Source organism: Eleginops maclovinus, chromosome 1 (genome assembly GCF_036324505.1).
Source record: "Eleginops maclovinus isolate JMC-PN-2008 ecotype Puerto Natales chromosome 1, JC_Emac_rtc_rv5, whole genome shotgun sequence".
Classification (NCBI taxonomy): Eukaryota; Metazoa; Chordata; class Actinopteri; order Perciformes; family Eleginopidae; genus Eleginops; species Eleginops maclovinus.
In genome coordinates, this window is record NC_086349.1 from 24,177,593 (window position 1) to 24,205,178 (window position 27,586).

Genomic DNA, 27,586 nt, shown 5'->3' on the forward strand with positions numbered 1-27,586 from the left:
TTTTCTTGAGTGGACAGTTGCAGTGTAGAGACAATTAATGCAAATGTTACAGCACACTGCAATGAAGGTGTAGCTTACAACAACAATTATAACTTCTGTGATAACATAACTGACATTTTATTTAGCTTGAATCCAAAGTGACTTCCAATAAGTTCAATAAACCATGAAGCTACAAAGCCAAAGAAACATGCAGGTATATTAGTTTTAAATACGCCAAACCATTTAAAGTGATGGTGCATTAGTTCCAAATAAGCTGGAGCCCTTTAAATACAACAATGGTATGAATTTTCTTTATTTTTATGTATTTTCAATGGCCACGGTGCAGTGAAACGGGAGGGTTTTCAGTCAGTGACGGAACATTGGTGTATTAGCGCTCAGTTTTATTATGCTGTCCTTTATTATCTGAGGCTTGAGATGTTGGTGCCCACAGGAGGAGTTGTAGTTGTTGACGAATGCATTTATAAACACTTATAGCTACATTATAATATGTTATATACTTTATCTTACACGTTTATATGCTGCTAGGAAGTCTTAACAGGAGAACTTAGAGTAAAGTGTTGCCTTTGTACCCTAACATGACGCTGGTCCTCAGTTGAGAGCTTCCCCCGCATTTACAGTACGTCTATACCTGTGTGTTATCCAGAATCGTTAGCCTATTAACACGGCTACATTCCCCACAAATGGACTTAAGAGTCATGTTATTATTCCAATTTTATTCTGCACACAGTGCTACAAACTGAAGTTCATGCCTCCATTATTCGGCCTCTAAAGCCTCACAGAGAGCAGCTAATGAGGTTATTGGGCATCTGTGACGTGACATCTACATTTTGGCCTATTTGTGAAACAATGGTAACAAGGAAGCCCGGGACATTGGGCTCTGTGTTTTCCAACTCAAAATAACAAAGGCGAGCAGCCGCTGGTGGGAGGCTGTGCTCTCATGGAAATGAGCAACTGAACCAACAATGTAGGGCCTAATCTCTTCAGAGAGAGGAATCAGTTACACAGCAGTATGCACCCCTCAATGCTTTTCATTAGAGTCAGCGTGCTATTGAAGCAGTCACTCCACCCCCCTGACACACACACACACACACACACACACACACACACACACACACATACACACACACACACACACACACACACACACACACACACACACACAGCCCTCGTGTGTAGCCACAGGCCCTACTCATACATGCACCAGATACAAGGTAGCCCCCCAACAACAGAAGGGGTTGGAATAAGTGGGGCAGAGGGTGGTATGGGGGTGCGAGGCCTCAAAGCATGGGATTAGAGTTAATGTGCCCTCCCTGGGTTATAATCTCTTCAGAGGGGGACTTTGTTTGAGGGGCTTGAGGGCAGTAAGATAAGTATCTATTACAGAAACTCCCTCTTATCCCCCAAACATCCTCGCTTCAAAAATGAAACACAAAAACACTCGCCTCTGTTCCCCTCTGTGTCGTCTGATATCCAAGACCCGAAAGCAAGTGCTGCCCTTTTCAGCTAATCAGGAATTAAGGTCTCAAGCCGTATGGAGAGTTAGCAGGAGCCATATTTACTCCATCTGCAGCCCCGCAAAGTCAGGTAGTTAAAGTAAGATCAAAGGCAGCTTAAGAAAGCCGGGTGATTGTGTCGAGAGAAAGAAGAGACACGCATTATCACGAGTCGTTCTTCTCCTCCACTTCGTATGAGCAGCCCAGTCACTCAGTATTATCAGGGTCAATATAAAAGTAAACTCACACATTTGATATAAAATACAGTTTATTTCAAAGTATCTTCATTATATAAATATTGTGCAAAAGATGTGATGGAGGCAGTTTGGATTACACGATGAGGGGGAAAAAAGGCACCAAATTAGAGTCGAATAAATCTTTTACAACAAATAAAAAGAAACCGATGAGCAGAAGACTCAAAATGCAATAGTGCAAATGTCTTAACCAAAAGTTAATGCAGCACTTTAAATGCAGGAGGTGGGGGGGGGGGGCATCAATAAAGAACAATCACCTCTCTTGACAAAAGAGTTTATCAGATTATCTGTGCTCAAACTGCAACAGGAAAAACACTCTTCTTATCAGGGGAAAACCTCTTCAACGATCACAACAAATGGCACACACACACACACACACATCGGTATCCTGCATCGGGACACACAGCTGGGATAAAACAGACTGAAGGTAGCGGACAAAACCGAATCAAACTGCAAACTCTTTTAGCGTGAGCAATAGTGAGGGGGGAAAAACAAAAAGCTTTTCCTCTTCTGGTTCTCTTGGTGGTTCTCAGTGGCTCTGATTTAAAGTTGTTGTATGTTTAAGCCCACTAACTACTCCTAATTTACTCCAACTTTAAACACCAGTGCCAAACATTCTGCAGAGCGAGGTGTAACCTTTGAGACTCACACGCTTCCTACCAAGAAGCGTCCGGCTCCAGTACAGATTTTCACTGCTGTGGACGATGTGTCAGAAATCAGGGCGGATTATGTTCCTTATTTGTCTTATTGGTCAAGTGAGGGTGGTGTTCATTTTTTTGGGAAAGCGGGATAATCTTTGTATTTTTTCAACCCACAAATGTATATTTTAGTTCAGTTGTTGGGGTCATATACTATAATAATAAAGCATAATGCTATTCACACATTAAATACATATTGTATAAGTCTTGCTGCTTCCACTAGAAATGTCCCCACGTCTCCTCCTCTTTATTACTGCTGTGAATCCAAATAAGTAGAAGTCAGGGAATCAGTTTAAAAACTTGTGGATAGTTTTGGATGTTTAGCATAGCGTCAGGAACATACAAAAGGTACGGAATTATTCAGTAATCCTGGTGTCTACTTGTCAAGAGTTTCTCCCTTTTAACATCAAAAGTCAAGGAGGAGCTTAAAAAACGAACTTGCTCATTAGACATTTTAAGGCATGAGTAACATTTAGCAACATTGGTTTAAAGTTAAGGCATCAAAAAATACTTTTTAAGGTCGGCATAAATATTTAAAATACACGTATAAGCATAGCATCATCGGTACTGTGAGGCTGCAGCGTGTGCAGCCGCGTCTGTAACATCAACACCTGTTTACTTGTTGCGTGTGTACACAACAAAACCCACATGTTCACACAGGTATATACATGTGGCTTTACAGCATGTGTGTAAGTGTTAGGTAGGTGTGTGTAGAGGAGAGCTAGCAGACATCGTGTGGTTTTTCTCTCAGCGGGAGAACTTCCTGGGTCTGAAGGCCGGGACGATGAGCTGATGCGAGGTCGGCCTCTCCTCCTCTATCGGAGCCAGCTCCTCCGCCGAGCCCCACTTCTTCTTGGAGTGAAACAACGACGCCAGCTTCCTGTTCCTGTTCCGCTCCCTGGCCTGAATGACCTGAAACTCTGAGATGGTAAGAGAGAAAAGGATTAAAGGTTAGGGAAAAGTGGCAACCCCCAAGAAAAGTCCAACAGAAAGTGGTTTTATCTCTGACAGCAGTGAGTTTTATAGAAGTCTATGAAAAAATGACCCTTTTTCTCTTACTTTGGGTAAAAGATATCTAATTTCAAGTCACTTTATAAATGATCGTCCTATTTAGAGTACAATGTCTGATAACACTGTGTTCCTGATGCTCTCCCTCCTTTTAGAAACTCGAGGTACAAGATGCTTTAGTTGATTGACAGAAAATGCAACCAAATGTATTTTTAAAAAGGGCAACAGAATCCCAGAAAAGTAAGGAAGTATAAAGTAAAATAAGAGTGATACCTGCAGCATTTATAAGATTGAAAGCTATTATCCTTTAAATAAGTCAAATACAAATTCAGCAGGCACTCACGCAGCTCGCACTCTTCCTCCGGACCCTCGGGTTCTTTGATGTTCAGATAATGGCCGGCAAGATGGCCGCTGTAGTCCCTTAAGTTTTCTTTGGCTCCTGATTAGAGGAAAATAAATCTCTGATTAGTCATGGAGACTCATTTACTGACCACCTAAAGCTTTAAGAAACAACACATGAGGCACAGGTTAACGCAGCGACCTACTGTCACTATTTATCTGGTTAACTCTTGTGAAATCATGCCGTTTTATGATGCAAAACAAGGATTGTTTTATATTCAAATGAGGTCAAATTAATTCAGCTATATTAGTTTGAAGTACTGACGGGTTTCTGCAACACTGCTATTAATGGCTGTGCTCCTTGAGTCAAAATGAAATATGTTTTCTTACCGTATGTCACGATGAGCAGGTCTAGAATATGCCGATGGCCGTGTAACGCTGCAATGTGTAAAGGCGTGTATCCCTGCAGAACAAAAACCAGAGTAAAACTAAAGACAAACGTGCAAAGTATTTATTATGTTGGTAGTGATGCAAACAAACAGTGATGTCGCTTTCACATAAAAGGAAGTTTAAAGTTGACATTTTAACTTGTGGAGTTCAGGGGCATTACTGTGGCAAAGTGCTGGAAGAGTTTAGTACCTACCCCCTAGAGTTTCCCAGGCCCGAAGGCAGCCAATGAAAACAGCGTGGAAAAAAATACACAAATTAGCAAAGGTTATGGAAACATAAGATAATGATAAAAACATAATTGCCTGGTAATTCGCTGAAAATTGCGTAGTTGCAGGGTTGTGCATGCAGGCACATAGACGCACTGTTTTGGGAAACAATTACCATGACACGACTTGATTTATTAGCGGAGTACTCCCGCGGCCCGACAACACGAGCCGCTCCGATACATTTACACAGCTGGAGCTTTGAGCGTTACATCACTGAGGGCTCCGAGGAACTGAGCATGGTGCTCTCCTGTTGTCTTCCATTGAAGCCAAACAACTTACTGTACAAACCCCCACTTCTGATTATAACCCGGGTACTCACATGCTGCAAAGGAGAAGAAAACCAGGAATAAATCAGTGATCGTTCAGTCATTTGACCTTATATTTAAAGGGGCTCTCCACTGATTTGAGCTCAGTTAACTTATCACACAAGGTGCTAAAGTTCTGAAATATAGGATACAAGAATGTGCAAAAAAGTAGGGACATTAAGTGTGAAAATGAGCCTATAGACCCCCCAAAAATGCAGTTCATTTAATATTTTTGCAGCCTTTAATGGACTCCGTTTCCCATGAACCCTAGCTTAATGTGTGTTAAATGTCAACAAAAGAGACAAGTATTTTAGCTGTATGAGATGACTGAACGCTGTGAGAGTTTTTGGAAAGCAAACAGAAAGACTTCAAAAGTGAATTGTTGAATTTTAAAAGAGGAAGTTAATCGTGCCTGTGCTCCTACATGTTCACGGGATAGTATGGTAGTTTATTATAAGCTCACAAGTTATAGAGGAAATGCTTAATGAGAGATTGCAAAAGCTAGAGGAACAGAGGCAGGTATGAGACAGAATGGCTCTATTTGAAAGATACCGAGTTGCATTGTGGGAAATGTAGGATCTAGGTTTTTTGAAGCTTGTACTAAATGTTCGGATATCTTGGCTTGAATTTTGACCTGATTTATTAAAGCGCAGTAAGGTAACTTCAGTCATTGCAATTTAAATGTAAATGTTGCCTTCAATGTCTTATGCCAAATTTCTGGAGGGCCCCTTTAAACTAAAACAAATACCTAAAGTTAGACTCACTGATTTGGTGTTGACGTCAGCGCCTGCGTTAGCCACCAGAGTGGCCATGTCCTGGTTGCCATGTTTGGCGGCCCAGTGCAGAGCGGTCTGTGTGCACAGAAAGAACAGTCATTCGTAAATCATAAATACACTTCTTCTTCTTCTACTACGCTATCCTGCAGGGTGATCGCTGTAGCGTCAGTACAAGTTGTCTGAGCAGCGCAGCCTCCTATTGGCCGTGAGAGTGCAGCGGGCCAGCTGTGCACAGAGGGGAGTGGACGGAGGGAGGGATGGTGAGGAGGAGGGATGGAGAGATGGTTTCCTGCCATCTAACAGAGCCTAATTACAAAACAACACAGCCCTGTGCCCACGGTTGGGGGGCCCGGCCGCCTGTCAGCGGGGGGAAGATTGATGATGTTAGTGTGACCTGCGGAGCGGAGACCCACCCAGACATCAGCGCTGTCAGCACACATCAAGCAGGGGAACACGGGCCCCCACACTCAGAGATACACCCTCAGCTCAGATGTGTGTAGAAATAATAGACAGATGTATATATGAACACACACTGAACACACACACACACACACACAAACCACATCCACCTGTTGGGCTGGAGCTGTGATCTCCAGGCTGTAATTACGGGCTATCAGCAGGTGAGGCAGGGCGTCGGTGCAGATGTGGGCTGAGTTACTACATCCACTGTTTGTGAGTCTGACCCTGAACACACTGAATCACACACTGACGGTGGGTGGATGCAAACCTTATATTAGCCATTCAGGTTATTCTATGTCCTTTCTTTTATCGACTGATAGAGATTAAAGCGACTTTTTTAGCTTCTAAAAAGTTGGGAAAATTGAAATTGTAAAATACATATAATTTATATATAATATTTGTTTTAAATCTTATATGTTATGCACATAGAATCTCATTTTGTTTTATTTCCTCACCAAAAATCTGTCTGCTTGGGTCTTAGTTTCAGACTTCATCACTGCCAACTCAAAATGAAATCTGCTGCCGGTATCAGCGCTAAAAACAGACAACGCTTTCTCATCAAAGCGGTTTGATTTAGAGTGTTTTCTGACACAAATTATACATGGATAGCCTCAGTTTTTTCTGTGTCAAAATAACATCTGAGTCACAGAACAATGTCTCTGCAAAAACTTTTTAAAACTATCTTTAAAAAATGCTTAGAGTCATAGAACCAAACTTCTAAAAGTTTATCCAGAAGACTCAAAGGCTCTTCAAACCACATGGAGGCAAAGTAAACCTTGTTTTCAGACTTGCGCCCTTTTTCTAATCTCATACGCAAACTAACAACGCACTTGTGGATGACTCTGTCCTTGCTTTAATTCAGTTAGTATTAATGTCAATTTGAATATTTCTCTTTAAGCTATAAATGTCTGTATTGATGTTGAATTTTCTCACAAAATAATGGGTTTTTTTGTCATTTAAGGTTGACCTGGGTTAAAAGTATTATTTTCCCTGGGACAGAAGACTACTTTTTTCATCCCGAAGCTTGGGAAAGTCTTTAAGCAGTCTGCACATTCCCTCACAGCAGCTGTAAGAGTTCTGAAACGACATCAGCGGGCGTTCATTTAGCAGAGAAACAGATGTTACGCTCTGTGACTCGAATGAGAGGGTGATAATACGAGGGGGACAACCCGCCGCTGCGTGAACAGCACACAGGTCCTCTTGTGTTTAGAGGCTACCACGCTAATTGTGCTAATCGTTGCACAACAAGCCTGTCCAACAGCTGGACAGAGGAAAAATGTCTGCCTGGATCCCCTGAAGGCAGCGAGAGGTAGCTGCACCTCTGCCTATCAGGCGTCTGAGAGACAGATTGTGATGGATGCTGTCTGGCTGTAGTATCTCCATCTCCTTTGTCTGTCCCCTGTCACACGTTAAGACAGATTGGCCGAAGGGCCGTTTGACAGGCGGCTCGGCGGGTCTCCCGGTGGGCGGGGGTGATGGACGAGGCCGGACAGGATGCAGCGTCTTCCCTTCCTGCGCTGCTCGTTCCTCTTCCTGCCCACTGGGGTGCCTCCACCTGTCTAATCACTCAGCGAGGCCCCTGTCCTCCGCCGCCAGTCCCCAGTGAGGGAAGTGGTGGCCAGAGAGGGGGATCACATCAACAATGGCAGAGAGGAGTGATGGGTGAATGATGTACTTACAAACTGTGTGGCAGAGGAAGTCAGTCACAGCGGGAAACGGAGGCCAGCGTCACGAGGAGGGAAGGAAGACAGAGGAAGAGGTTTAGGTGAGACGTGGGTGTTCTAATAATAATGCATCCAGTGCTTTAAGACTCTTTACAAGAAAATAAGAGACACAATAAGAACAACAAAAACAGTCCTGAGCTAAGTTGAAAATGGGGGGAGGTGGGGTAGAGGATTATGGGTTGAATGCAGGAGAGAACAGGTGAGTTTTTAGGGCTTTTTTGAAGGTTGTGAGAGAGTCGTTGTTAATTAATGTTAATTATCTTTTTAATTTACACACAACATCTATTGCTCGTCTGTCCGTCCTGGGAGAGGGATCCTCCTCTGTCGCTCTCCCCAAACTTTTGCAGTTTGCAGGTGAACTTTAAAGAACGCTTTTGCAGAAATGAAGTCGGGATGTAATGAAGGCATGAGGGAGAGGGAGGGTCGGGTACGGGCGATGTTCTTTAGGTGAAAAAAGGCAGTTTTTGTGCTATGCTTTCGGACCTGTGTTCACTTTTAAGGAACCTTTCTGAACGGCTGTTTGAAGCACCTGATCCCAACAAACATTTGGTCCGAACAGGAAACACTTAAGTCCTCCCAGGATGAAGACTAATCCCTTCAGTCCTGGTCAAACATGTGATTTTTTGGGGGCTAGTGTTTGGTACTCTTCACTTCTGAAGATTCAAAGGCTTTTTTGTCTCATGCACAGTAGCGACAGTGTAGATATTGCCATGAGCATCCTAAAACCCAGGCTCCTCCGACAATGCATCATAATATATAAGAGATAAAACACATTTAAAAAGAACTATTTATGTGGAATAAAACTGCTGAATTGCAATTTGGAGAGGAGCTGGAGACATGGCAGCCATCCACGGGGACATGTGACGACATGCAGATAAAAATGAACAACTTGAGGGTTTTTAAGACTTGGTTCTCATGAGTGTAGGTACGCTATCTCTGGATCTACCTCTGCAGAACAGGGAAAGGCTGAGGGCTGAAGGGAACATCAAAGACGCCCGAGGGGGACTTAGCACCTTCCCAGGGACACAACCAGCATTGTTCTACAATTAATCCCAGCCTGCTCTATTACTTTCAGATTATCTTTAAGTGGGTGAAGTCTTTGTGGGGCATTAAGACTCTCCTTAATCTCCCTACACTTCAATGGCGGCCATGCTATCTTGTCCGGGTGGGGATGGCAGAGGCTTAGGGCCGCTCTTAGAAGGTGGTCTGCCCGGGCCACAGGACAGTGTGAGAACTGTGACACAAGGGGAGGGACAACAAACATGAGCTCAAATCTCTTAAGCGCACAGGGAGACAAATAAAGGGATTTGGGTTGTCAGGGGGGCACAGGAGCTAAAAAGCTATCTTTCATAATCCGTTTGATAGTGGACCTTTGAAATGCATGATCTGGATGTTTTATCACAGGGTTCTCAGAGCGCTGTGAAGGGGAGAAGACCCCGCACAAGGAGCTTGTGAAAGTTATACAAGTGTCGCTTTCTGGACTACACAACCACAGATGGAGGGTTAAGACACGCAAAGATAATCAGATTTAATGCACGTTTAATGAGATTTGCAGCAGGTCACCGTAGGAGTTTAGAGTTATTGCACAATACCGAAACTTACCCCCTGAGAAGGATGGTCATGGTAACGGGGTGTCGGGTTCAAAATGAGAAAATAAGAAGCACAAAACGACCTCCATCAGAATATGATTAGATGATAATAACAACCACCGAAACATCAACATGCTTAAAACAGCCTTTAGCTATTTGTGTGCCATATTGAGTACTCACAGAGGTGAAGTCCTGGAGCGACACCCCAAAAAAAGACAGAAAAAAAAGCATTGTGTTAGTTAAACCAGGTAACAAACACAGGAAACACATTGGGTTGTTTTTTTTAGACATTATAGCGTTTTTATAATGTCTTTTTATGAGTTATTTCCATCCCTTTTATTTGGGTTATGTTGAAGAAAAGTAATAGAAGATATACTTTATTGATCCCTTACAGGGACATTTCTTTCCCCACTCTGTAGTGTTTACACACAGGGAGGATATACATGCACAAGCAACCACACACATACAGGGAGGTGGCACCCAGGCTTTGGTGCCTTGCTCAAGGGCACCTCAGCAGTAGCTCCAGAGGAGAACTGGCAGTTCTCCAGCTACCAACTCCATTTTTCTGGTCCAATCGGGACGTGAACCGGCGACCCTTTGGTCGCCAGTCCAAGCCCTTACAGACTAAGCCACTGCCGCAACCCAAAGAAGAACAGTTTATAACGGTTCAGTTCTCATGTGCATGGTTTTGGTTGTTATTATTATGACCGTTTTTGAATGCTTTGCACCCACCAAAGTGCTGGCTGAGAACTGTTAACAGGGTGACATCACCATAACGCAGTACAACACACTATGGGACACAGAGAGCTGATTGAAAACCTGCAGAGCATCCCTTTAAAAGCCTGTTTACACAAAGATTAGGCAAATCAGAGCAATGACAAACTTTAGAAACAAACCCACTGTGGACACATTTAATTTCCACACGACTCAGCGCTGGTCGTTCCCTGTAGGAACTGTTGCATGACGCTGCTGTTTGAATGGAAGAAATGAAAGGACACTGAAAGGACACTGAAAGCTCCTCTCCACACGGTAGCGACGACCTGTGAGTGTTTGATGCTTATTTGACTCAGTGTACCGACACAATATGATAAGCTGAACGTTTCTTTTCCTCCTGCTTATCTCGTACTCGGCCTTATCTTATTCTCTTTCTGTCTGTCTGTCTGTTTGGGTGGAAACCACTTCACTGTGTTTTTTAATGTCAATGAACATCGTAAAAAATATGATTCTGACACGAGAGACACCGATCACTTTCATATATATTGGATAAAGCTGTACTTGAGCTGTACTCAGATAGCTCTTAGCACGGGGAACTCCACCTCAATAGTTCTTGAAGTATTTGTAAAGTAAAATCCCACTAGTTTGGCACTTGAAGCAGACGCAGAAGTTAAATTGTCTTTTGGTTCTTCTGTAGAAAATGGCCTTAACTTGGAAACATCAGGCTAATCCAAACCGGTTTATTTGGAGGTTATATTGAAAGTGAATCCACCTGACATGTCAGTAAAACATCACTTGTTGGTTGGGAGTGCGCCTGTAAGTATGGGTGGTATTCTGGGCAAAGGTTGTGTTATGAAGTCGGTCTGTGAACTGTGATGGATGATCAGGACTGGTGGGAACGCAAAAAATATGTGTCACATCATGGACAGGGCGAGGATGTGGTTTTACATTGTTGTTTTATACGCAAAAACAGTATTACCATGAATATATTTTGGTAGAAAATGACTAATACAAGTTGTTTCCACTGTTTGAAATGGGTGCAAGTCATTCCTTTATTACAACTAAATAATCAGAAGTGTTGTCAAATAGAGACAAAGGAGCCAAGAAATACATCAGGCTGATTACAAATCCTAGACACTAGTGATTTGTTCGAGTTTTCCATGTATGTCGCTGATAATTTGATGTTTTTATCACTGATTTCCTTCTAACAATTCAATATGGCAAGCTAGCATGGTCACAGAGAATTAGCCTCGTGTCTCAGACCCTCACCATGCAGGTCATTGCAGTCCCTCGAGAGACACGGGTTACTTATTTGTGATCACTTAATTGTTGTTTGCTCCAAATACTTTGGCTGAATCTCTGTGTTTCTTATTATTGAACAGCTCTTGTTTCTTGCCCCGGCAGACTTTGTGTTATAGATGTGGATTATCATAGACAGATGGCCATGAGGTCCAGTCCAGAGCGGCGTTACCTTCTTGTTAGCCAGCGAGGGGTCCTGTCTGAGCAGCTGGGAGAGGTCAGGGACTCGAGCACCTGCAGCCGAGTAGATCCACTCCTTCTCTATAGGATCCAGCTATCATAGAGAGAGAGGAGCGTGTCAGACACACACACACACACACACACACACACCCCCACCCACTCACCCACCCTACTGTCCACATCCTGTTGTGGGCTCTATGGATTGTGCTGAAGCCTCTAATCCATTTCCTACAAACGACTGAGTCACAGCCAACTGACACAGAGACAGACTCCCATGATGCAACAGCAGTTCATACTCGTACTTCTGCTGTGGGTTTAAAGCAGAGCTGGGACCAAGTCATTGTTTTGCAAGTTGGTTTTAAGTCTCAAGTCTTTCCACTCAAAACCCAAGTCAAGAGAGGCAAGTCCCAAGTCCTAAACCTTAAGTTCTGAGTCCCAAACAAGTCACTCTTCATCATATTTTAACAGCAGTCAGTCAGTAACTTAGTTTTCATGGATCTCTCCGCACCTTTGGATGGTGATTGGATTGGTTTAAACCACGTGGATTTGAGGAGGTGTGGACTCCCTGCTGGGAAGGACTAGCGTTGACGTCGGTTCAGGAATAACATACATTATAATCTCTGTATTTAGGGGAAGTTATAGAATATTTTCAGGTCAAATGTGAAGTCATGAGTCATTGTGGTTAAAGTCCAAGTCTCTCTTTTGATTTTCTCTCTTTTTTTGTTTCTAATCGACCGTGAGGCTTGTCAAATCCACAGAAAGGAAGGAGTAGAAACACCCCGGGGAGAGTTGATTGCAGGGACCAAATCTTTACAATCATCTTCAAATATGTTCTTTTAACTTCTCTAACCATTTCATAATAATAAAACCATTCGAAAACCATCAAAAGAGGAAGGAAAGGGACTCACAGCGACGGCAGCTGACCCCATGCTGCCCGTACTCTCCTCGTCTTGCTCCGACTCTGACTGAAAGACAGAAGGACGGTTACTCAGCAGTGACAAAAACTAAACTGTACCGTATCAGACATATTGGTCACACAGCATCATCACAGGATACACACACACACACACACACACACACACACTCTACATCCACTCCCAGACAGCGGTCACACTGCTGTGATGTCTCCCAGCTGACGAGACGTGACCAAAGGGTGTGAGACAGATAGAGGGGTAATGAGGCAGCGAGACAAAGGTGCCGCTTTCACACATAAGGGGTAATGAATAACAATCCAATTAACAATTAACCCAAAAAAACAACACGCCTACAGCCGGGCCGCGTCACCATGTCAGTATCAAGGGGCCAAGAGAAAGGGAATATAGAAACAGCCGTGTGTAAGAGTGTCACTGCGGCTGATTTATGAGAGGGGAGTTTTTTTCCGTCTACTTGACATGAAATTGTTCTCAGATCTTACACGGACACGATGTTAAAACACTCGGGTCTTTCAAGTCTCCTTCCCAAACTGTCACACGTCAGCGGGCTGAGCATGGAAAGTGCAGGATGGTATTTATCCAGCAGGTTTCGGGTGGAAACAGCCAGAAACAAAACACTGTTGGGCATGGGAAAGCTCTTCCAGCACTTTGATTTTTTTTCATTAATTATGTTTCAGGGCTGCGACTATTATTTTCATTTCTCATTCATCTGTGGATTTCTTTTTTAGACTATTCCTCTGGTCTTTAAAATGTCAGAAAACTGTCTGGACTGTATTGGAGATGAAGGGGCCCTCCGAAGATTGCAAAACATGTCACCAACACCACAAGCGAAAGAACGAGCGAGACCCACTGCTGGTACGCCTACAGCTCGGTAAAAAGCACAACCCTTGTTGAAGTTATCTTCATGTCTCTTATATTTAGTGGAGGGAAACAATTATGACAGCAGTTATGACATCACTTACGCAACTCTTGGATTTGTAACATTTCTAGTTGCGTATTTTCAGTCTTATATGACTTTCCTGACTTGGAAATTATTTTTTGAGATTGACAAACATCATGTGTATAATTCATGGCACGGGGTCCTCGGGGTCAAAAAATCATTTCTCTCTCTCCATTTACTACCATACATATTTTTTCCGAAATAAGGTCCCATGGTGGTCCACCGGAAAGGGTGGGACTGAAGACTCTCTATAGTTTACAATGTCTAACAAGTCGTTGTGTCTTATCCCCCTCTGTGCACACGACTGTATATTCCTTCTACTGTTGTGCTGCCTTTGTAATTTTTGTATCTAATTTATTTATTTTGGGGATTTTTTAACTTATTTATGATTATTATTATTATTATTATTATTATTATTAGTATTATTATTATTATGATTATTATTATTATTATTATTATTTGTATCGGGGTTTTTTTCTTTGACCTTATTTGTTTATTTAGACTTTTTATTTTTTTATTGCATGTGTGGAGAATGTGTTCTGTGTTTGGGATAAGTGGAAAAAAGGGGGTACATATTGACATCTTGCTCCGTCTTGATTGTGTTACCCTGAGAAAATTCAATAAATAAATAAAAATAAAATGTCAGAAAACATTTAAAAACTAACCAACTTTACACAGTTCAAGGTGACTCCTATACAGTCCATTTATATTGACTTTAAACTGAGAAACCAACAAATGCAACATGTTTACAATACAAATCAAACCATGAATCAATATCAGTCACTTATTGATTAATGGACTAGTTGGCACATCCTTTATTGTTGTCTTGTAGTGGACGTTGTGGAGCCTGAGGAGCAGCTAATTGAAGTATGTATGTTTTAAAGCCAAAACTAATTTGAAGAAAGTGTTTTAATGTTTTAAAGAAGTCACTAATGACATTTCACAGTCCAGCAGTGGCTCAGTCAGTAGGGGCTTGGACTGGGAATCGTAGGGTCGCCGGTTCAAGTCCCCGAACAGACTTGAAATATGGAAAGTGGACTGCTACTTGGAGAGGTCCCAGTTCACCTCCTAGGCCCTGCTGTGGTGCCCTTGAGCAAAGCACCGGACACCTCCAATCCCCCCCTCCACATTGCTCCCCGGGCGCTGCACAATAGCTGCCCACTGCTCCTAGTACTAGGATGGGTTAAATGCAGAGGACCAATTTCACTGTGTGTGCTCTGCTGTGTGCGTGTATGTGACAAATAAAGAGGGTTTCATCCTCCGATTCTATCTATCTATCTTCACATACAGAGGATCTTTCTTGGTCCTCACACAATTTAGGTCAAGTACAGTACATAATTGGTGTGTGTGCAAACTTTGTCTGGACTGAGCTAAATGCTAATGCTACGATACAGATGTTTAGCCGGTAATAGAGTAGCTTCTGAGAGAAGTCAGTGGGATTTGTTGTCATGAATGTCATAACAATTCATGCAAAACGTGTGTAGATATTGTTGTCCGGCTGAAAGGGATGCAGTTGTGTCCTTACTGAAGCTGTAGATAAATGTGTCTCAGTGAAGCTGGATTCCTATGGTAACATCTGGGGGAAAAAAGTCCCAAATAATCCAAAGAAACGGTTCCTTTTCTTTCACGTAGTTTTAAAAATGCATCAGCTCGATATCCAGTTTTTGCTCTTACTGATAAGTTCCATTAAATGTGATCTTTGAAGAACTCGGACAGAGCGTGAGACATTGTTCAGTCTACAAATAGACTCCCTCTTACTGGAGTGCAAATGATTAAATGGATTTTAAAACTTACTTTGAAATCTCTTTGGCATTTTAATTAATGCTCATGTAGCTCCATCAGTTGAGCATTGGATGTAATTGTCTCTATTCTATTTCCAGAGTTTACTTTTCAGAGTTTCGGCCTCAGGTGTGTGATTAAGAAATAGCCAGGTCGCCTCTGTAATATGCACTTTATGTCCCAAATACAGAGTCCAGTGGTGTGAATAATACCTAAAGCTAACACACTCCAACATATTTCCTCCGTCAGTTGCGTCGGCCTTCAAGGAGCGCCACGCCTCTTCCTCTGGGATGAATCTGAAGCTCTTTAATGGCCATGAATGATTATTATCTTTCTAATGAGTTCCAACATGTTGCTGCTTAGCATAATAACACAGAGCTTCATTTAAATGCAGAGTCCCCCCCCCCTGTGTCTCTCTCCCCCCCCCCCCTCCCTCCCAATGGGTGCTCCTCCCACTCAAACTCAGCAGACTGCAGGTTACAAATCTGGGGAATTTCCCTAGCTCCACCTGGTGGGGGAAGGAGGGAAGCAATGGGGGGATTCCTCAGTGTTTTTAACGTCATGTCAATCCAGGTTGTTGCTCGTCCTCTGAGCATGTTCAGTGATATTTAATACAAACACATTTAAATTGTTTAAGTGAATTTAATGATTTGTTTTACGATTTCGCTAGCTTAGAGCTATAGTTCATCTCTTTAGTGTTAATGGTTAATAAACAGTGCAAACAAAGCTGCATAAAACCATTTAAACCACAATATTTGAGGCCTATATTCTGCAGTATGGAGAGGAATATAATAAATAGCATCGGGTGATTGAACAGCGACCAGACCCTCAAACTGTGTGTCGTTTGTTTTGTCACGGTTCACTAAAACTATATCTTACCATACGTCGTGTAAATGTTAATTTTAGTAAGATTTTGTGTGTTCTGGTTTTGTGTTTCTGTGACTCAGAATATTGCAGACATTTCTTTTATTTTTTTTATGATTATTTCCTATTTTGTTGTTAATCATTTTAAGAAGGGGCAGGTAAAATAAGACTTCCTTCTCCTTGCTCCTTTCCAGCATGTGCTATACAATGTGTGTTAAGTGTAATGCAAAGTGTGAAATAAACAAATACATTTGTTTTAAATAAACTGAAGTCCTCACAAGTCCAACAGCTTGTACTCTGTTTCAGAGCTTTGCAGATCCGGCCAGGAATGAAACTTTAACTAGTTGTGAAATATGATGTTTGTGAAAGTAGGTCATTTGCTTAACGTACCCCCACGTCTCAGTCAGATAACCTCAGATACTGCAACAACAACACTCCTAATATGTTCTTTTGAAAGGAATTTGAAGTGGATGTTACTTAACACTATTATATCAAACTAAAAGTGCAATTTAACACATGAGATTAGATCATTGAGTATCTTGAGCTTATTTTTCCTCTTCTTTTTAACTGGTTTGGCCAAGTTTGTATTGTTATGTATTTGAGTGACAGTAGCTGGACATTTAAAGCATTTATTCACCACTTTTTTCCTTTATTTTGAATATTCTTTTGGCTTGGAGTTGTGTTGTGTTTTCATAGCTTATTGTGACGATAAATAAACTTAAGATCAGTCAACAAGTCATTTGTAATTATTGGGGATATTTCTCAAATCCTTAGTTTTTCTGACTTTTTTTAAATAGTTGAGCTGCTTTTTTTGGGTCTAAAAACCTGAAATGACCTGAAAAACTTTACAATAACTATTCAAGATAAGATCCCAAACGCAGCATGCTATGGATTAATGTTACACATGATGTGTGTATAGACCTTATCTGCTTTCTTTATATACTGAATTGCACTCAACCGAATGGACTCATTTCTGCAGCTAAGCGTCATATTTCTGCACATTTCGAGGTGATAAAGTATCCAAAAAGCTTCAGACTTAGACAAAACACAACCTGCACAGCTGCATTCAGTGGTCATGTGAGTGGTGGTGCACAGACGTTACAGTATATGATACACACTCAAGCAATGATTAGCTAACTGTTCAAGCTTTGCCTCTCACTGTGCCATATTGTCACCTTTGACCCTGAATCTTTGTCCAGCTCATCATCCTCCTTGCTCTGTGCAGAGGGCTCCTGGATTCGGATAACAGGAAGTTGCAGTAGAGCGTGCTGCATGGAGGCTGTTCCTGTCTGCTGTTCCTACACAAGAGCAGACCATAAACTCAAACTCTCTCAGATCCAAAGGACTTGTGATCTGAGGACAAACATTTAGCCGTGCAAACAGACAATCTGCCCGCACCATCTGGGCGGGGATACATGTTTATTTAATGCCTGTTATAGCAAATAATGTGGCAGCACATTAAACCAGCAGCACAGAATACATTTCATCTTTCAAATCTATGATTAAATGCTTAAGTTTACAGCAGGAACAATATGTAGAAGTACTGCCAGAGGATTATGGTGCATTAAACCGCCGTAAAGTGTTTTGTCTCACAACAGTGAAGTGCTTCTGTGCATTAGTTTTAAACAGCTCTGCCCTTTATGTAAAGACATAAGCCCTCTGACCTTCCCTTGCTTTCACAGTGGCTAACTTAGATATGCAGTAGCAGTGTTCCTCTGTGTGAAACACAGACCCATGGCAGTGCAGAGCAAAGGCTGAGGACACAACGATGGCCTTGTTTAGAAATAAACGCGTCTTTCAGAAGAAGAGTAAACGCAGTGTAGTGAGCAATTAGCATTTTAGCTCCCAATGTTGTTTGTGAATCCTATCAGCTGCTGTATTTTGTTTTTAGACATGTGAAAGAATAGAGAGTCGGTTTTAAATTCACCTCTGCAGCCTCGTCCGGCTCTCCACACAGCATCGGATCATCCTGCGGTTCCTTCGGGTTCTGAGATGAAGTCGAGGCATCCGTTGCGTCCCACTGAGCAGACGCCGGAGCTCGGGCCGGGCTCGAACCTCTCTGTGCGTCCTCGTCCGACCCGTGAAGTTTAGCGTCTCGATCCTGCAGCATCTGCCGGTATTTCTTCTTTAGGACAAGATACTTCTCACCCTGAAACAAACAGAGTCAATTAGGACAGATAAAAGAAAAGAAGTGCACAGTAAAGAAACATTCATGCTGGTTCTACTGGCTTTTTCTGAAATATGTTGTCGTTTATGTGTTGGTTAAACATCCACATGTCCACATATGCATATTTTATGTTTTTCTGTAAGGAGGAGAAAGAAAAAGATGTATTTTATAGAATTTCTAAGGAGGTGAAAGAACTTTCTTGGAGGAAAAACATCGTACTTTTTAAAATGCAAAGAAACTGCTGTACTTCACATCTGTAATTCTCTTTAAACCACATTTTTGAGGAGCCAGATCCACGTCTGGGTATTTTAACTGCACATAGATTGTTGCAAGACCAGGTTTAGGCTTCCATGGAATAAACATTGCATTGATCTGTTTATACGTCATCAAAATAGTTTCAAGGAAACTGAAAAACTGCAGCTGCAGTCCCTTGGGGGGGAACCAGTGGGTACAAGGAGTTTCTTTTTCAAAAACAAAGATTGGACAACTCCTTGTTAAGTCATCATGGTTAACAGGAAACTCTTAATAGCAGCAAAATATGTGTGTGTTTATGCCCCTGTGTTGACCGAGTAATACAGAATACATGGGAGCAGATATAGGATAGTATTGAAATGGTTTACTCACACTCTCTGACTTCACCACAGCGATTCGGTCAATGATGAGCTTGAATTCCTCTCTGTATTTAGCTGCAGGGAAACATATCGGGGTTCAAACTACAGTGTAAATATAGCTTATTATTTCTCACATGCAGTCAAACACAAGTGGTTCCCACAACAAACAATAAATAAGGGCTCAGATGTTTCATGTGGGCGACAGAAATAGCCTGCAAAAGAAGGAGCTTGAATTAAGTTTGATTTACTGCACAGTGTGTATTTCCAGATACAGACAGAGTGTTATGGTGTGTGTTTACGACTGATGTGTGTATGTTGAGCTTCTGTCTGCAGGACGAGTTGCTGATTTGTATTTCTGAGGCAGTAAGAGGAGGAACTGCTCACATTAACACCAAGCTGACGAGAGCAAGAAGCAGCTCACGTTGCAGAGAGACATTTGACTCGATTAGAGCAGTGCAGAGATCCAAACAGATCACAGTGCATCCCTGAAGGCTAGAACCTGAGTCACTCTACAGTAAGGCTTTCCCTCAGGAACCAAACAAATGACAGCTGACAGATCCCCTCCCAGCATGCAGCTCGGGGACAATTGAAGTGTTTCCTCTTCCTGATGTGGACGGAGAGAACATTTGTAGTGAGACAGTGGACCCGCTTCAACAACAGGAAATCCAAAGGAAGCGAACACTTACATCTGCCTCCACACAAGAATTCCTCGCTAACCAAAGTGAGAAACATGCCAGTTATTTATTAGCTAAAGGTCTCCACAAACACAAGCCAACCCCCCCTCCTCCCTGCCCTGCTACACTGCCCCAGTTTTCCCATCGGATGAAAAAGCAACCCCATTAGAGGTCCACATCCAGTCATGCATGTGGACTTAATTATGATTAAAACACTATCATCACAATTAGCACATGGAAATCTGCAACCACATGCTACGACAGACTTCAAATGTCTGGGAAGCACTTTTGTAATTGGACCGACCCGTCAGATGGCCGCTCTCTAAACCTCTGTCAACAGCAGCAGTGCTGACAGAGCATCTGGACTTCTGCAGCAACACAAGGTCACTCTGCATAATCATTCAGAGGTCGAAAGATCATTTGCATGTGCCAAAGGTAAAGGTACAGCTCAATGGACAGATAATGATTCATTACAACATGTTATTTGTCTTGTTGGCTAAATATGTTTTGCAATTAAACTGCAGATATTCACTTATTAGTCAGTGATGTGTCTTTTAAGCGTTCACACCACTTGCTAAAACTAATACAAGCTACTATAATAGCACTGCAATTAATCAGGTCCATCTCGCAGGACTCACATGTGAAGGAATAATTGACTTCCTGAAACAAAAGTTTAATTTATAAGTGAAAAATCCATGTTGCTCTCACAGCCTCTCTTGGTCTGGTGCGACCGAAAGCTTGCGGTGGCTAACATTAGCATAAAGCTACTACAGTGTGTTTATGTTTAGTTTTACTTTAGTGATAAAAATCATTTAAATAAAGAGTTTAAATAAAGAGTGAGTTAGCAAACAGTTTTAATGGTAGATTAATCTGATAGTTGTTCTATGAATCGATTGATTGGTGCAGAAAACAGTCGTATACAATGGTGTTTTTTTTTAACCCCAGTCCAAAACCAAATGTGATATCAGAAAATCTGAATTTGAGAACCTGTATACATACAGCTTACTTGCTTTGAAAAAATGTCTGAAACATTCAATCAATTAACAAAATAGCTGCCAATTGATCTTCTATCTATCGACTAATTGATTAATTGACTATCCATCGCTAGTGATAACTCTAACTCATAGACATTCAGCAACAAAAAAGACAACAACGACAAAGTGAGTCAGTAACACTATTAGTGTATTAGCTGAGCAATACTGCGTGTTATAGCTTTTTAATTCAACTTTCCATTTGTAGCGGGCAGATTGTGTCATTTGTGGTTTTGAAATGTAGTGGGAGGAACCCGGTTCCTTCCAGACTGCATCGGCTGACTGTACACACAAGGAAGATTTTTGTAACAAACCCCCCCCAAAAAAACGAAATGTTGCTGTACGCAATGGAAGTGTTTCATAACAGTTGCATAAGCATGTGTAGACCCACACACAGTGGGTGGTGGAGAGCAGCAGAGAGCCACTCAGTAAATATAACTGAGATAATCTGCACAACAGTGGAAAAACGTGAATTAATAATTACTAATCGTTAAGCTGAACGACAACAGCTGGGCCTTCACACTGCATGGTGTCATTTACTGATGGGGACAGAGGTGGGAGAAGTACTCAGATCTTGTACTTGAGTAAAAGTACAAGTAACAGAGTATAGGAACACTCTGGTACAAGTAAAAGTCCTGCATTCAAAATGTTACTTGAGTAAAAGTAGAAAAGTATTCTCATCAAAAAAAAGTAGTCATTGTTTGATTGGTCCATTTCAGAATAATATCTCTGATATGTTTTATAATGATTGATCATTAAAGTGTTCTCAGGGCTGGTAAAGGTGCAGCTAGTTTGAATGGCTTTGTATACTGCAGGGTAGCTGCTGGATTTACTCCAGGTGGACTAAAGTCTGATTTAAGGGTTGTCCAAATCTGCAAAGTAACCTGACATGCGATAAATATAATGGAGTAAAGGTATTGCTCTGAATTGTAGAGGGGTAGAAGTAGGACAACATTGAAATAATCAAGTAAAGCACAAGTACCTCCAAATTAATTATACTTGACTACAGTACTTGAGTACATGTACTTCGTTACTTCCCACCGCTGGATGGGGATGGTTTTGTGTGGGAGGAAATGACACAATCCTGCTGAAGCTGTAAGAGGGGCTTTTAATGCAAACCAGATGTGTGCTTTACAACAGAGGAACAATGAAAACACACAAACCCAACATGTTAAAGAGGACTAATGGATGCTGCGCTCAAATACATTCTTCACCAATGAATTAAAGAGGAGTGGATTGACGAGTGTGTCATCGCACAGTAACCGATGACAGTGGTACCGCGCCGCAGCCCCACGTTTCCCTCTTTTTCCGGTTATTATTCCATCCATCTGAACCCACGAGACAATAACTCGCTACTTACCGCGTAAATGCACGTCACTGTGGCCAATAAAGGGCTTAAATGTCTTCAGAATATCTGCATTTTTCACCCTGCCTGAGACGCCTCCGGTGGAGTAGAAGTAATCCAGCAGCGACTCGTCACTCACTCCACTCATCTTCACTTATCTGTGTTGCGGATGAGTTCCTGTTTCAAATACAGCAGTTTTCTGTTTGGTCTTGGTGTTTTTTCACTCAGCCATAATGCCGAGTCCTTTTGGCTAATTTGTTGTAGTACATATCTAAAGTTCACTCCACCCAAACGAGCTGACCGCTGCCTCGCCTCCTCCTGTTAACCCTTTAAGGGCTCCACTTTATTCTCACACTTCACCCTCAGCCGTGGTTAAGTCTTTGTTTGTTTCCCCCCTCTCAGTTTACAACACTTAAGCATTAAACTGTGCTCTTGTACTCCTTTTTGCAGGGGATCGTGGAGGTCTCATAATTAAGCACTGTTCAAAAATAGCTTTTTTTAATGGTAGGCTAGTTAGCATAGTTATTTATACAGTCACTTTTATTTATTAGGAAAAAACTAACGTCACAGTACAGACATAGTCGGGTAAAAGAAAAGGTTCAACTGCATTCAAAAAGGATTTGCATTAAACTGTTTAAAGTAGTGTACCAATGATGGGTTTTTATTAACTATACAGCATGTTATAGTTCATACATATCTAACTATCTGCAAGTAAGTAGTACTGTAAGCTGTCCAATAAAGTAACATGTACAATATCTGTCTCAAAAGTGTAGTGTAGTATGCCTACGGAGAAAATAAAGTACATATTTTTGTAAAACTTAACGTTAATACAAGTCTTTAGCTAATTGTCACTCTTCTTCTTTACATATTTGTTTGTTGCTGATATGTTATGGTTGTCACATACGATGGAAGTATTTGTTAGGATGTCCAGGTCTTCAGTATTTGGGTGAATCCTGTTTATATTTGTCAGGTGGGTTCAGACCAATATTGTCCACTGTGTGAGCTGACACAGCAGGGATGCTTCTACAAAGCTTAAACATGGCTTTACAGAAGGCTAATGCTAAAGGTGAACTGCATCTGCAATAACATCTATTTTCCCCCATCACAATTGAATCAAAAAGGCCCAAAATCTTTCATTTCAAAGACGACTGATGGATCACAGACCTCAATTGCTTCATGTCAACGGCATTGTCCAGCAGTGGCTCAGTAAGCAGGGACTTGGACTGGGAATCGTAGGGTCGCCGGTTCAAGTCCTCGAACAGACTTGAAATATGAAAAGTGGACTGCTACTTGGAGAGGTCCCAGTTCACCTCCTAGGCCAGGGGTGTCCAAACTGCGGCCAAATGCGACCCGCAGACCATTTTGAATCGGCTCTCTGCAAATTCTAAAAGTATAATGCAATATGACCCACAAATTAAACTTTGCTTGTCTTATATTGTACTTCTCAAATGTATATGTTAAAATATATTAATGAGCCTAATTTTCAAATAATTTCAGTCATTTAGAATTTAAAACATTTTCTAACAAATCTTATTTGATAAAAAAAAAAGCCCAACTTATTTCAATCTGAGGCTCCTGTTTTAAGGAATGAGCTGCAAACAAAATAAATGAAGCCCTAAAGACAGACGGGATGTAGGCTGTTCTTTTCTGAAAGCGTTTTCAAGTATCGCGCATTATTCACCTACATTTGATTTGTTTTGCTCACTTATAACTTAACTTATGAGGCAATATTCACCTCTATAAGTGGCCCAGCTCTCCGTATGTTCTTCTGTATATGGCCCGCGGTGAAAAAAGTTTGGGCACCCCTGTCCTAGGCCCTGCTGTGGTGCCCTCGCTCCCTGGGCGCTGCACAATAGCTGCCCACTGCTCCTAGTACTAGGATGGGTTAAATGCAGAGGACACATTTCACTGTGTGTGCTCTGCTGTGTGCATGTATGTGACTAATAAAGAGGGTTTCATCCTCCGATTCTACTTCATTATTGTCCCAGCTCTGTGCATCCTTTTGATTTCCCCCTGAAAACAGTTCCCGTTGTGTTGTGGCTTCAGGCATCCCTTTTCCTAACTGCTCTGTCTTCAAGTTGATGTTTGAGTATATGTTCAAAAGTTGTGTCTTCATTTCTTTTTCACATTTGTAGTTTGTCGTTCTCAGGGCCTCCGTACATTTGGATCACAAGTTGTAAACACAGCCCCCCCCACCGAGCCCCCATTCCCTGCTTCTCCCTCCCCCCGACCTGGCTGTGCACACCAGGGGGTTTGAGGCCAGTCATATCAGGTATTAAACACAAAACATATTGTCAGATTAAGGATTGAAGGATAGATTATTGTCATTTTGCAAGAAAGGGATGCACAATGACGTGCATTTTGGCTGAGTGCATTAAGCTCAAACATGTATTGAATCATTTGTTGCTACGACAAACAGTATTTTACATTCTGTTCTTGTATATATCATATTCTGTGTGCATGTATATCCTGCATTACTTGGTCAATTACAACACTCTCTGCAACATTTAGCGTATTGTATTTATTTTATACTGACATGTATATAGTTGACTTCATCAGAAATACTTTATTTATCCCAAACTGGGACATTTTTTGATTGCAGCAGCGAAATACAAAAAGAAGAAGCATAACAAATTACAAGTAATTAGAACTAAAAATAGAAATATACAAATGTACAAACAATGCAGTGAAATGGAATATTAAATAAATATAATGCACATGTAAGATAAGATATACTTTATTGATTCCAAATTGGGACGTTTTTTCATTGCAGCAGCATGTGAAACAAGTATTGCACATAATTCAAAATAAAACAGAGTAGAAAATAAACAATTACACAATCTAAATATCTAAAAGGTAGCTGATAAAGCAGAGCTAAAAGAGTGTTGACTGTGACGAAGAAACATGTCAACTATCTGACAAATACAACACTATTGAAGGGCTGAATGAAATTACAGCTAGCAGAATATAATGGTTGGACATTGGTCTTGCAACATAATCTGCATTATTGTTTTCTGTCTTATCTAGATGTTGTTGCATTGTTAGAGGAGCTCGGGATTTGCATTGCCATATCTCCACCGTATCTAGTGTGCATATGACATTAAACCCCTAAATTTGAATTTGAATTGTACATTTTATCATCAAGAATCATTGAAAACCTCACTCCGCCTCCCCTCACCATTAATTGTGTTTGTGCTGTAAATATTAAATGTGCCAGCCTCACACGTTAATCCCTCTGTCCTCCTCCAGCAGAGCTCCTCTTTGAACGAGTTTCCGCTTTAATTTAGAAATGGGCGATTTGCATTTCATGTTTTAGGTTGCCGCCGCTCTAAGACGACAATATTGTAATTACAGTAAGCTCCTTATAGGCTGATACAATTATTGAGGTGAGGACTTTACATTGTCCCTTGAAAGTGGGACCTTATGCTCTTTCAATTTAGAAAACAACACAACTTTTACCAGGATCAAGACATTTGATCCCGGAGCATATGCCCCGTCTTTGTGGAATGAGTTTATTCCAGAGAGCAGCTGGCAATACATTATCACCTTGATATTACTGTCAGGGGAAACAAACCAAACAAGTGGGGGGGGGGGCTTTAATCTGTCAAGGGAACCAAACAGCAGCTTCTTTATTTCACAGAAACGTTTTTGCAATTTAGAATCCTCTTTAAATAACATTAATTTGAGTCTTTAAAGGACACGTTGCTGATTGTGACTGAGGTATTAGATCCTAAATACTCATGCATATATAATTGGACCATTGCTGATCAAAGTAGAACCAGTTTACCTTTTTTTAAGGGGTTTAGTTCATTGTTTGTTAACCTAGGAAATCAGCAACACTTAAACGAGACACACAATAATTCTGAAGCGTCGAAAGATGATCGAGTTGTCAGGAGAGAAGAAAAAAACAAACAAAACAACCTCCATTATGAATCTGTTTTAAGAGGATTTTTATGTATTTAATGTGTTCATTTGAATATTCAAATGACTTTCCAGTGGTAATAACTATTGTATATGTACCTTATTTTGGTTTGAGCTTGTAGTAAAGATGTTTGGCATTTTTACGTTGATTATGTTCTATAATAATGAAGTGAATGGATAAATAATGTGTAATGTATCGGGGTCATTTATACGACCTGTTCCTCGTGGGATTATTCATACCCATTCAGTGGCGACAGACCAAACATCTGGCCTGCTAACCCACCCTCATCTCCTAATATCAATCATTACTTTATTTGTTAGACGCCTGTCCTAAAAACTAATGAAGGTACATGAAAACCAAAACGTTAATTACAAACAAAGACAATCCGAGTACATTTAATGCTATCCAAAAAGGCCAAATACAAGTGAGTTATAAGATTTGAAATAGGATTTGTAAACATCAGAAGAATGGAGTTTAGCGTAAGTTCTAAGTATAAGTAAAACAAAGTCACTAATCATAAGCCTGGAGTTTACCATTAAGTACATCTTTTTGATCTGGTTGTAAAACTGAGCTGTCCACCATCCCTGTGCTGCTCAGCGCGGTCTAAACATCCCATATGGATTTCTCTGTCTGTTTAATACTGTTTCCAGGGTTCCATGAGAACGGAAAGAGGGACCAGATGTTCTTGTGCGCCATCATGTGAAGGTCAAAGCCTCCGGTCTAATGGCAGTGCATGGCTCTGATGGAGGGCAGATGTTTGCCGGGTTATCCACTCCATATGGCCGCCACTCGTCCACGGGCCTTTTCACAGCACGGCTCTTGTAAACACGCTTTAGTTTGCTGTTCTCTTTTTTTCTGCCCCTGTAAAACATGTCCTAAATCCAATCACCTAGTCCCTGTAAAGGGGATGATGTTGATGAATGGGAATGTGTAGTGGTTGTAGTGACCTATAAGCCCCTACTGAGATTACAGGCAGGCAGCCAGGCCTGGCCGGGGCTCCAGGAAACAGCCAGAGCTTAGAGAGGGATTGTTTGGATAGACAATGGTGTCTACCTGGTTTTAATCCCCGCTCAAAAAGAGTACAGGGGATTGGTAGAGTTTAATAAATGAAAGTGCTCGTATAATCAGGATTTGTCAAAGTGCCCCTTTGTGTTAATCGGACATTTTTTACAGCATGGTTTTTGACATCTGCCACAGCAGGTGGTGTTAACCTCATCTCTGCCCCATCTGTATGCAGTTTGCACCAGACATGCAGAGAAGTCCACACAACACAAACAAACAGGCAGAGTATGCAGAGTGTGAGCGTCAAGCATTGCATTTAGGAAGTATAAGTTCATCCAATTTAAAGTCAAAAGAATAGTTTTGAAATCCAGAATTCAAACAATGTCACAGATAGCGATTAAACGACACGTACCTGAAAGTAATATATGGTATGCAGCCATAATGCGGCCACAGCTGACCATGGCACAACCCCATTACTTACTTACTGAAAGGCTAATAGAGCACGGATGTGTAATTACTTCATTGCTAAAACAGAAAGCTGCATTTTTATAATTAAAGTCCAGCGTATCAGCGATAAAGCATGATAAAATTGTTTTAAAATCGAGGATTACAACAGTAAATCCAGTCGGGGCCAGATGTTGGGAGGGCGGGAGGGGCTCTTGCATTCTGGGACCAGATTAAACAGAAAATCCCACAGGACTGCGCTGTCTTTTCCCCGCAGCTTAGAGGCTTGTGAGGATTCAACATGCTGTAATCCACCGATTA

General features: G+C 41.5%; 1 protein-coding gene across 1 annotated transcript; it reads right to left on the reverse strand.

Annotated features, from left to right (window-relative positions):
• Positions 1–1,743: 1,743 nt before the first annotated feature.
• LOC134862570 (ankyrin repeat domain-containing protein SOWAHB) lies at positions 1,744–22,178 on the reverse strand. The gene is made up of 12 exons (XM_063880569.1): positions 21,913–22,178; positions 18,861–18,922; positions 17,997–18,218; positions 17,245–17,367; positions 12,463–12,519; positions 11,547–11,648; positions 9,542–9,553; positions 7,728–7,730; positions 5,578–5,664; positions 4,183–4,255; positions 3,797–3,892; positions 1,744–3,365 (listed from the first exon to the last, which is right to left on the reverse strand). The coding sequence occupies exons 1-12, from the start codon at positions 22,043–22,045 to the stop codon at positions 3,193–3,195; spliced, it is 1,143 nt and encodes a 380-aa protein (XP_063736639.1). The 5' UTR covers positions 22,046–22,178; the 3' UTR covers positions 1,744–3,192.
• Between the last annotated feature and the right edge of the window lie 5,408 nt (positions 22,179–27,586).

Bases quoted from the DNA above. Each gene is read 5' to 3' on its own strand.
- LOC134862570 (XM_063880569.1), bottom strand. From the start codon at position 22,045: ATGAGTGGAGTGAGTGACGAGTCGCTGCTGGATTACTTCTACTCCACC. The intron at 17,368-17,996 runs GTGAATTTAAAA...GCTCTTGTGTAG, and splicing joins AGCCGGACGAGGCTGCAGAG to GAACAGCAGACAGGAACAGC. The intron at 12,520-17,244 runs GTGACAATATGG...TCTGTCTTTCAG, and splicing joins ACAAAGATTCAGGGTCAAAG to TCAGAGTCGGAGCAAGACGA.